This window comes from Saccostrea echinata, unplaced genomic scaffold, assembly GCF_033153115.1.
Source record: "Saccostrea echinata isolate AGI-Se365-2 ecotype Australia unplaced genomic scaffold, CSIRO_AGI_Sech_v1 ptg000056l, whole genome shotgun sequence".
In the NCBI taxonomy this organism is placed as follows: Eukaryota; Metazoa; Mollusca; class Bivalvia; order Ostreida; family Ostreidae; genus Saccostrea; species Saccostrea echinata.
This window is the reverse complement of record NW_026889805.1, coordinates 21059246-21071778: the sequence shown is the minus strand read 5'-3', so window position 1 is coordinate 21071778 and position 12533 is coordinate 21059246. Positions and strand designations below refer to the sequence as shown.

The window sequence follows — 12533 nt, the reverse complement described above, 5'->3', positions numbered from 1 at the left end:
TCTTCAGGAAAAATGAAAATGAAAACAATCAAATTTTAACTTTTGCGATCGCACAAGTTTCTATAGTACACATACTGTAAGAGGACTAGTTTAATAAATTCAACCAATTATAATCGTCAATGCAAAAGTCGTTCGGTGTATTAGCAAAGATGGCGGAAGACTTTAGGTAAATATTGCAATCGCATGTGCATAGATGCTTCAGGGATTTTACAAGCCTAGAGTATCAAGCTGGTGTTTTTATTTTCCCTAATTTTTGTACTTATACAAAAAAATCAAACATAATTCTAATATTTGGAATATCTGTAGAATTATGGAATTCACCATAATTCATTTTATTCTTTCTTGCTCCTTGACTTTTTCCCCTCAATTTTAATGAAAAATGTTTGTAACCTTTTGAGATTTCTTGTGGATAAAGAATGTGAAACAAGTAAATTTCAACTTTATCAACAGAGATACGGTATTGTAGCCTGTTTTAAATAAGAGAGTTCTAGAATGAAAGGGAAAAAAAAGTTGTTTTTCCTTAAGGTAGTCCAATCCTCAGGTTCTGAAAATCAGCTTTTAAGAAATTGAAAATGCTCACAAAAATGTCTTTGATTTCACATAGTAATGTGAATTTACCCATGGAATTTCTTCAAAGTGCAACATTATAGTTCATCATATTATATAGGGAAAATTACCAAATCTCAAATACATTTTCAGGAAATTTGAATAAAAACACCAGCTATGCATTTTCTAACTGAAAATTGATCAACAAATATAAATTAGGATAGAAAAATATAGGTATCCAGGCATTTGGAGAAAATTGCATCTTTTTTATGCTTGTACAGTATTTTAGTTCTTCTTTTTACTTCAATTATCATATAATGCGTAGTGTAAAAAGCTTGTGCTATCATTGCTAGACATCACATATCACATCTAATTTCATATCTTGCTAATAAGCAGTGGTATCTAATGCTAGACGAAAGGAAATTCAAATTCTCTAAAAATGATTTAATTTTTTTCTTTTATGGGGTACAAATGTCAACTTCTTACAAGACCATTTCTAAGACTTCAAAGAACCTTGAATCATATTAAGATGCATAAGATGAAAATTGTTGCCTGAAAAGATCTCAATTTCAATCTTCATTTTGAGACTTTTTAAATAAAATTAGAAATTTAAGAGTTATCCTTCCTGGCTGAGGATCGGATATCCTTAATAAGATTAAAGAAAAACACATACAATGTTTTAACTGTTTTATAGAACTGCGAGGCCAAAAGATTACTTCAGAAAGTTTTTGGTAAGTAAAATTTCCATATGGCATTGTTAGTCAACAAATTTTATTTTTGGTTTAAGGGGTCATGTATATATTGTCAAGGTCCTTTTGGTTCCGGGTTGAACATAGAGTCTCGGCAATAGTCTTCCAGTGCAATCTGTTTTGGAAGCCTAGACCCCAGCTCTGTCTACACTTTTCACATGACCTTCGAAAGTTATCTGACCAGACATTTGCCCTGAGGGTTCTACTCAAGTGCATGGAGTGCAATTTCTTCTGATGGTTTTCTGAGAAATCCATCCGCCACCACTTCTTACACGCTACTTGCTTAGCGATCAGGTCTTGGTTTGTTGCTTGCCACAGGTTCTTGTTGCATGAGTGAGATTGTGGCCAATAAATCTCTCAATTAGCACCCATTAAGTAAAAGGTCAAGAGACATTCTATTTTAAGTGTGCCCATTGGCCACATGAGGGGTCCAGATATAGGATGTAAGGCTACATAAAATTGAAATTATGGTTCTCAGACCCTCGCTCATCTGTTTTTAGGTAGCCGCATTCCAAATTTTATCTTTTTTTTTTTTTGGATAAAATAAAAAGTTGGTAATGCGGAAACCAATCCGGAAAAAAAAGTTCTGTCCTCATTTTCTCGTAGTTTAGTACTCGAATATCGCTTCCAGTAGCCATTTTCAAAGAGATTTGGCTACTTCGAAAGTTTGTTTAAAATACATTCAAAGATAATTCCTATGATTTTCACACGTTAAGAAGGAATGGATAATGCAAACCTGTTGATCAGACATGGAAAGTTTGGAAAGTATATCTATGAACAAAAAATTTTTGTCATAATTTTTTTTAGAAAATTCAGGTATTAAAAAAATACCTCCCTCATCTACATTATCGCAAATAAAATGATAAATAAAAAACCTCCCTCCCGCGTCTGTTTTGGAGAAAATTGGCATGAAAACCAGAGAATTAAATTTATGTCGCCTAAAATATGATTATATAAAAGCATATATAAAATATTGCACTCTCAGGAACAACAAGGCAACTTGAGGCATCACAATAATAAAGCAAAAAATTTTGACTACCTGACATTTTCCTTCCACACACTTCCTGTTCTTTAAAGGCTTTTATGTTTAAAATTATTTCTTTTTATTTGACAGGAACAGGAAGTTCGTCCAGATGGCAGAGAATTGGGGGAGGCACGTGCAACGGTTATTAACATTGGTATAGTAATTTTTAGGTCACCAAAGTCACTCAGGGGATGCATTGCTATCTGTTTTTGTTTGTAGTTGTCCATTAACATTTGAAAATTTTCACCTTCTTCTCTGAAACTGCTGAATCAATTTCAACCAATTATTGCATATAGCATCTATGAGTGAAGGGGAAAAATATTGTGAATTTCATGGTCCATGCCCTCCTGGGGCCTGAATCTAAAACCATCAAAATTAGTGCTATCTTTAATATTCTTCTTCTTTACTCCTGGACATCAAGCAGTCTAACTGTTGGCGTGATTGTAATAAGCATTGAGCCTCTACCAAAATTATGAATTCATGGCCCCAGGGTCAGGGGTTCTAGAGTTAGGACAGGGCTCAAATGATCATATAGTGAAAATGCATAAATTCTTTAAAAAATCTTCTTCTCTTTCCCTGTATACTTAGCAGATGAAATAGGTGCATGGTAATAATGAGCAAGGGTACCTCTTCCAGAATTGTGAAATTTGTGGCTCCAGGATCAGGGTCTTCTTCTCTGCTTTTGGTATTAAGCAAACAAACTAAGTGCATAGTTATATTGAGTAAGTGTGCTTCTTCCAAAAATGTGAATTTCATGTCCTCATTACCGGTTATGGTGTTAGGGCTGGGCTCTCTTGACATTATATAGTGAAATGCATTAATTATATGAAAATCTTGTTATCTGCTCTTGGTTATTCAATCTGATTAAAATCATAGATAGCATAGATCGCTACACAGGAATCTGAAGAAACCCCATTCAGGGTCATCTCCTGGTGACCTTTCAATTATCCAAACGTTTGCTTAATAGAATTCAGAAGTATCTTGGAATTCAGTTACATTAGTGAAATACCCAATGATACACGAACGGAAAATCGTGACCTGGTTTCCGTAGCCTGTCAAAAGAACGACCACAGTCTTTTCTGTACAGAAATATATTTAGTATTTGCTTTTACCTTGTTTTTTAGCTCTTTGTTTTGTATGAATGATAAGATCTTCTCCATAGCTACTTTCACTTCTACATTCATTTTCCGAATGTTGCTTAAGTACAATCTCTCTGATTGGTCAAAATTTTAATGAATATTTTTATTAGAAAGGTCACCAGAAGATGACCATGAATGGGGTTTCTTCAGATCCTTGTGTAGCGTTCTATGTGAGTGGATCAAAGAATCTGATTTTAATCAGATTGTTGGTTATTTAACAGATAAACTTAGTGCATGGTTATGATGAGCAAGTGCCTCTTCCAATATTGTGGCCCCAGGTTCAGGGGTTTTAGCTTAAGGACAGGGCACTATTGATTATATAGTGAAAATGCATTATTTATTTGAAAATATTCTTCTTCACTCTTGGGTATCACACAAACAAACTAAGTTCAAAGTTATGATGAGCAAGGGTGCAAAAAATCCACAAAAATGCCTTACTTTTGTAAATTAAATGTTCTCCAAATACCAAGAGATGCCAATGTGTGAAAGAAAGTGATGGATTTATTAACAGTTCTCAATCACTATTGTTTTTTTTTTAAAGTTTACATGGTGATAGTAACAAATGGGGACAAGAAGAGGCAATTTAAAAGATCCCTGATCATCCCATTTCTCTTGCTTTTGGGCAACATAGCTTCATCTATCAGTTTATTTTGTCTTATCTTGTACTTTTACAGTGTTGTATTATACTCAGGTGACCATGAAGACCATGAAGACTCTTGGGCCTCTTGTTTATTTATCTTTAAAGTTTTTGGAGAACCTCTGATCCATTACCAACTTATTAGTCGTTTATATTAATATTTTGTAAACACCTTTCAATTCAGGTTGTCTTTCATTTCTGTAACCATACATAATATCCATTGTTGGTCCAGGTTTGGATGTAATGAACATAATTTTACAACCATGTTGATTTGTTCTTGTTACATAGCATTAAATTTAATTTTATGAGAAAGAGGAAACATGTCTTGCTTCTACCCTATCATGTTAGGGTACAAAAAAAGAGGAAACATGTATAATTCATGCTTCTACCCTCTCATATAAGGGGACAGACATGCAGGCCAAACATTATGATTTCATTTTATTCGATTTCAAATATACTGTACTTCTAAGGATGTTTGACAACTGCAAATGGATCAGCATTGGTTAAAGTAGGAAATACATCTGTGATGTGTGGTATCAAAGCAGTGAGTATATGTGTGAAAATTACATATTATATATGTTTTATATGCCTGTCTTACGACGGGATGTATTATGGTGTTCATGTCTGTCTTTAGCTTTTTCATGTCCAGCTCCTAATTTAAATTATACTTTGAGACCTAGAATAATCAAACTTTGTCTGCTGTTACATCTTGGGTAGAGAGTGTGTCGCATATTAAAAGTAGGTCACTATGACCTTTAATTAAGATGATATGGCCACATATGACAAAATCCTGTGTGGCTCATAACTGGAAAACTATTAGACCTAGAATCATCAATCTTGGTCAATTAAGGCATCTTAGGTAGAAGGTGTGTTGCATCCTATTTACATTCACTGTGACCTTTAATTAAGGTGAAATTTGAAAAAAAAAATTGTTATACAATCCCAAAAAAGTGTAAGAGTATTGCAGTTACCTTATTAAGAATTGTTAAATAAAAAAAACACTTTTTTATGGTAAAATATACAACAATATATAACAAATATTTCTTTGTGTCAATAACAAGAGTAATTGTCCCATGGGTGTAATTTAATTATCAAGCAGTGGTGTTTCATGAGCATTTTGATAGAAAAGTTGCTTTTGGCAAATTAGAAATTAATGAGTTTAGTGTAAGAAGATTTCTGGTAGAGCATTTCTGATCAAGCAGGTGTTATCTATATCTCTTTGGAACAGGGCAGAGAAAGCTGGCCTCTTAATTGCAATTGATAGCATCTGTTAAATTTAAAATAGTTCTTATTCAATATTGGCTAGCCATTACTTTCAAAATCAATTTATTATAAAGGTATTAAAATTAATTTGATATTGTATAATATTTACATCTACTGGATATTATCTCTTTTATTTCTTAAGAAAACCATTGCCATGAATCAGTTAGTAAACAGCAATAAGCATATCACTGTACAGATTTCTTGAGCAGTGGCTGTTCCATCAATGAAACATAAAAAGCATACATATCAATAATACACTATTTCATCTACTAAATCCTACTTTAAATGATTATTTGTACAGATATAAATATAAACAATAAAATGTCTTCTTTGTTTGTTAGTATGTGAATTGACGTTGCAGCTATTGCAGAAAAAATTTACATAACCCGCTGCAACATTAATTCCCATACTAACAACCAAAGAAAGCATTTAATTGTTTAAATATTTGACAGGCATATCATGTGCTGTTGCAATGCACTTTATTTCTATTAAATGACTATGTACACCTGTACTGTGTGTGTAGAAAAATACTTGCCATTCAAAAATGTTATTTCTCTTCTTAGCAAAAGTTCTGATAATTCTGATAATTAATAAATAAATGATAAATAAATAAATTCATGAATACAAAATCTTGTACCTCATGGAAGAAAAGGGAATTAACTAAAGTAGTTTAGAAGTATAAATAGAAAAATAAGATACTAGGTCAGTTTAGAAATAAAGGAGAAATAAACTTCTGAATATGAATCTGAAAGCCTGTTGCATCACATACATGCAATCATATCATGCTTTGTTTTTTAGGAATTGGCAAAACCAAGAACAGAGGAACCTACACAAGGATTTATAGGTAAAATAAACATTTTCATCTTGCTATATTCATTATTGGGTCTTCCCTTCAACAAAGGGAGATATATTTTCTTTCCAATTACTGTAGTCCAAATTTTGAGATAAATTTGTAACAGCTCTATGTTAAATCACTTTCATCTGACTCTTTACTAGACTAAAATACTATTGATTACTGGTCTAGTTATTGAGAGTTTGAGTTTACATAGTAATTTATATCTTTCCATTGGATGATTTAGTGCCCAATGTAGAGTTATCTCCCATGTGCTCCCCACAGTTTCGTCCTGGACCTCCTGGAGAACAGGCTCAAGTCTTAAGTCAGTTCATGCTTGAGGTCATTAAAAAGTAAGCCAGTCTGTTATATAAATTCTTGTATTTTCTTGATGACTTGATTTTTGCAGGGGAACAATGACAACAAACTGATTTATTAATTTTTTTGTTTTCTTTAGTTCGGATTGTGTAAACCTTAGTGAATTGTGTTTAGTGCCTGGCAGGGTAAGTTTTTACCGAATACATGGATTCTTAAAATTTTTATACCCCCCTCTTGAAAAGTGGTGGAGGTGTCCATCCATAAATCCTTCTTGTCTGTATGTCCATAATACTTAGGGATACCCATCTCTTTTCTGCAAACCTTCCTGTACCATTGCATGAAATTTAATGAGAATTTCACAGAATCTTTATTATATAGTGCAGTTGTGCACCTCCTATTTAACATTTCGATCGGACAGATATTTGGGGTTATATATCAAAACATGGACATTGCCATTCTTTTTATAATATTTGGGGTTCTCATCTCTTATCTAAAGTCTTCTCCTTTATTTCTATAAAAGTAAAGGGGGGGGGGGGGTGTATCATTTTGTGAACTTAAGTTTTCATAGTTTACTAAAGATCTTTGAAATTAGTATATATTTATCTTAAGTTAGCAGTGGTAACTACTTAAGGTTTTGTTTTAATTAAACTGATAATTCTACATTTTGCCTACTATTAACACTATTTGTTTTAACAGTTTGTGTGGACTCTGTACTGTGATATAGTGTGTCTGGATTATGATGGGAATATCACAGATGCCTGTCTTTTATCAATACTTGCAGCTCTAAACAACAGTAAGAAACATTTTATAGTACATGTATATTTGATGCAGTTTCATTTTATGCAGCTTGTTCTAAGTTAATGTATACTTTTTTTTTAAGTTAAATACAATAAATGTAGAAATTTACATGAACTAGGGAGGAAGTTTACAGAGCTAGAATGATACAGGTATCCTTAGACTGAAAAATATCATGATACAGTGGTTGCAATACAATACTGTAGATTCCTAAATAGATATGAGGAAAAAATAATTGCATAATTTCGTGAGAAACAACACTTGCAATTCAAGATTTTTCACCTTTTAAATTGTTGAAATAATATGTAAACTGTCAAAATCACGAATTCCTATTCTTGCTAATTGATGTCTTGGAGTCATTCTGCTATATTAAGTTCTCATGTAAAATAAGGAAATTACAGTATATATACTGTAAACCAACTATAACTATAGATTCCTTATTTTATGTAAGTACTTAATACATGTATTGCGAAATGACTCGGAGAATTCAATTTGCAAATGAACTGTTGTTTATGATTTTTTTACACTCACAGTTTTTCAGCAATATAAAAGTAAAATTTATTTCACAGGTGGTGCTTTTTGCAAAAATACCTGATAAAAAAATTCCTGGTGTATTTTAGGAATCTTCAGTAATAGCAACAACTTTTATTTGTGATGCATCTCAAGCCATTAATTTTATGTCTGAAGAAACATATAAACACACACATATATGACCCTCATAAATGTGTGAAGTTTCTATCATGCAGCCAAGAAATTAACAATATTACTTTATATCCCTAATTGTTCTACATTTATAGCAGTTCGGCTTTGTTGTCATTATACCTGTTACTTTATGTCTCTCTCAGATTCAGATTCAAACAGCATAATTGTTTAGACCTGTAATAAGACTTTGTTCTGGATGTTTAATATCAAGGTTCTTTCAAAGCAAAATAATTATACAAGAAGGTTGTCATCATTATCTACTACATGTAATACATATTTAAGTTTATATTTAGCACAAAATGACATATTCATTAACAGCTACATTACCAAAGGTCATACTAAATGAGGATACAGACAAAATAGAGGCTTACCCTGATCAACTCTCAGCACTTCAACTACAATCAAGTCCTGTGTCCTCAACGTATGCAATCTTCAATAAGTAAGTATGGTATGAAGCATCCATGATATCCACAAAAATGAGTAATGATTCCACAGTTTTTAGTGTAACGATATACATGTATATCGATATGCTGCAATACACAAAATTAGTCTATCCTATCACAATTTAAAAAAAATGTATACCTGCTCAGCTTTCTACAGTTATTTATGATGGGTTCAATTGTAGCAGCATTTCATCCTGCACTCTGATTGTATTTATCAAGATGCTTCTAAAGATAAAGAGTATGTGAGACTATTTATAAAGATTGTGTCTGACAAGTCTAAGGATATTGTAAAAGATAGTTTTCAATTTCAGAACAAAAAAACCCATTTTGTGTAAAAAATTACTACAGGTGATATATCACTATACATGTTATGTCATTGTATCATAAAATATCATGATACACTTCAGCCATATTGTTACATCTCCTAAATCGGTGATGTATTAATCACATTAACTTCCAATTTCAGTGAAATTCTTTTTGTTGATCCTACTGCTGAAGAGGAAAACTTGGCAACAGGACAACTAACTGTTGTCACAACAAACGACAAACTCTGTATGGTTTATAAGCCTGGTGAGTATAAATATTGTACCTATATAGTATACAGATTTGAACCCAGGAATTCTGATGGGATTATCAGATTTGGATTTTCTTTGACAGGTGGTACCCCGCTCACAGATCAGCAGCTGTCCATGTGTATCAAACAAGCCCTCAGCAGAACTAGTGACATTTTAAGACTTATAGATGACACAGTGTCCAGTGTTGAAAGGTAGTGCAAAATAAACAATGCCAAGGCTATCTTTGTTGTTATTTTTATGTCTGTCAATGAGAATGATGACACACAGTAGAATTGTACAACAGTTCCAATTTGTTTGTTTATACAAATAAACTTCATTATATCAAACACTGATATCTGAAATACTGAAGATATGTCGAAGTGATCTTGAATTCTCAGTTATCTCAAAGATTAATTGTGGTCTGTTGAGTTTGAGATAGGTTTGTTTGTATCATATTTTTCATACAGTGAGAATTGTCATCATCGGTAATCATAAGGGAGATGATAACCTCAAAACATGACATTCAAGATGCCTGGTGGGAATCTTTGGTTTTCATATCACATGATATGCTGGGAACAGCCTTTAAAACACTGCCCTGGGCAGTCATTTAAGCAGGAAATGTACTTCATATGCAGGTTCTTTTTTTTTTTTTTTTTTTGCATCAGATGGGGTATTCATTGACATATGCATCATAATATTTATATATACAGTTAAACCTCGTTATCTCAAATTTGATGGGACCGAGAAAAAACTTCGAGATATCCAAGAATTCAAGACTTCAGGGGTGAATGAGTGGTTGGGACTTCTAAATCACTTCGACATTTCCATGGTGTTCGAGATATCAGTGTTAGAGATACCGAAGTTCAATGGTATATATATTATGATAAGCTAAATGTATGCATAGATGCTGTACTTAAATGGAAACGATCAACCTGAGAAGTCAACAAAACTCTTAAGAAACTGCTTCAAGTTCATGCATCTAAGCAACTATTGATTACTCATGTAAAGTTTGGTTTGGACACCTCTTGCAATAATCTAGAACAGGCTTAAATGCTAACTTCATAGTAGTCACTGGAGCAATTTTGTGGGCAAGATGCAGCATCCAGAGCATGCATCAGACTAAGTAACCACTGATGCATCATATCTAGGACTTGTAGACCCCCGAGAAGAACCAGAAAGAGACTTAAGTGCCTTGTAGACATGTAGTATAGACAGACAATTAGACAAGGATATTCCAACATACCCATTCATTGTGAAGGGTCTACACGTATTCAATGAATAAGTACATATAGCAAACAAGTTTAAATGAAAATGACTGTAATGTTTAATACTATGTAGACTATAAATTAAAAAACAAGCCATTTCAAAGAAAAGAAGAAATTATTTTAATCACAGAATTTGTATTACATATATATTAATTTACAAATCTAATAAATACACAACATTACCTTCATCTATCAAGCTAAAATCTTCACAAATTAGCCATGATAACTAAGTGTTGATATAAAGACTAACTCAGTGGTGGGTGTCTCAGCAATCAAAAAATAAATTCAAACAAATTGTCAAGATTACTGTAGATTCCTTAATTTCAGGAGATTTTGCTTTCATGGATATTTAAATTGTAAATCTCACAAAAAATAACCTTTTTATGAAAAAGTAAATTCCCACCAAAAGGCTCCTATGATATTACTTAAACATGATCTTTTGTAAGGAATCCACATTATATTGCACAGAATGAGAGGAAGGTTTAAAACAAAAATCCATCCTCACCGTGTTTAATCAATAAAATTGATTGTCATCTAAACAAGAGGCCCAAGGGCCACAATGCTCACTTGATTCACTAAGTCCCCTGCTGTTCATCATCAGACATTACCCATTTATTTCTTTGTAAAATATTGATAGCCCATTGTGGTCCCACTCTACCCCCAGAGGTCATGATTGGAATCTACACTACCTGAGGATGCTTCCATATAAATATGACTTATCATAGCTTTGCAGTTCTTGAAAAAAAAGAGAAGATTTTTCCTTCATATTCCAACGTAAAACTTTGCCCATTTTGGTCTCACTGTACCCCCCAGGGGTAAAAATTTTAATTAACTTGAATATACACTATCAGAGGATGCTTCCGTATGAAAAGACCATATACCCGATAAATATTACTAATCATGGCTTTGTTGTTCTTGAGAAAAAGATTTTTCCTTCATGTTCCTATGTAAAACTTTGAAAACCCATCGTGGTCTCACCCTACCCTCAGGGATCATGATTGGAATAAATTCATATCTACACTTACTTGAGGATGCTTCCATATAAATATGACTAATCACGGTTGTTTTTCTAAAGAAAAAATTTTTCAAAGATTTTTCCTATGTATTCCTATATAAAACTGATAGCTCACTTTGGTCTCAAATACCACCAGGGGTCATGATTGGTTCTTGAAAAAAAAGGTTAATAAAAAGATGAGATTAAATTTTCAATGATTCTTAATTATCTCCCCTTGAAAGAGGGTATGGCCTTTCATTTGAACAAATCTGAATCCCCTTCACCTAAGGAAGCTCTGTGCCATGATAGGTTGAAATTTAGGTTGAGTTGGAGAAGATGAAATTGTGACAAGTTTACAACCATGACAGACAAATTTTGATCAGAAAAGCTCTTGAGCCTTTGGCTCAAATAAGCTAAAAATTATTGGTGAAGCAACAAAGTATTACAGAAATTAAACGTTTTTCTGACATGTAATACAAATTAAGATTACAACACTGACGGCTACATGCAAGTGCAAATTGTCAAATATAAATTCAGGTAAAACAAATATTGAATTAGTTTCAGTACTTTATAAAAAATCTAAGAAAAAAAAAATCTTCGCTATATATGATATCTCATGCATGTACCCTGCTGTCAAACATGAACAGTAAAGCATTAAGTTATAAAAGTCAATCATTGCATTGTTATAGTAATTGTACAAATGGCTGCTGAAAATGAGTATTAGAGGAATGTTAGGAGGGGCTTATACACATTAATCAGTGCTGTATGTTGGGTACACAACACAGCTATTAACATTAGATTTATAGCTGTGAATATACCCCGATTAGTTTTTGTAAATTTGTGTAAAAAGAAACAAAAGATGTTAAAAAAATTACACGTGGTCATGTATATGAACATCCTGAGTGAAATGGTTAGGACGGATTGAATGCACTAGTGTCCAAGTTTATAACAGTATATGTATATCAAATACATCAGTACAAATAAATAATGTTAAGTACTAGAAAATAATATTTACTTTTATATAGATGTACTAGTAAATAGTAAATGTACTAGTATTAAATAGAATTATATGTATGTATAAATTGAGCAGTTTACTAGGCAGAACTACATATATGGTAAAAATCACAATTACCGGTATTTCCTTTGGAGTATATTTATAGTCTAATTCCAGTATATTGAAAATCAATTATTAAGCATACCTCAAAAGTATATTGTCAGTTAATAAATGTATATATATAATGATATGTATTTAAAATGTTATAACGATAAAGT

At 32.4% G+C, this 12533-nt stretch overlaps 1 protein-coding gene across 1 annotated transcript; it reads left to right on the top strand.

Annotated features, from left to right (window-relative positions):
* The first annotated feature begins 119 nt into the window (after window positions 1-119).
* Window positions 120-9243, top strand: LOC133173074 (exosome complex component RRP43-like). The gene is made up of 11 exons (XM_061307991.1): window positions 120-166; window positions 1241-1277; window positions 2410-2473; window positions 4566-4639; window positions 6157-6202; window positions 6438-6543; window positions 6648-6693; window positions 7205-7301; window positions 8324-8444; window positions 8915-9018; window positions 9106-9243. The coding sequence occupies exons 1-11, from the start codon at window positions 120-122 to the stop codon at window positions 9216-9218; spliced, it is 855 nt and encodes a 284-aa protein (XP_061163975.1). The 3' UTR covers window positions 9219-9243.
* Window positions 9244-12533: the final 3290 nt, after the last annotated feature.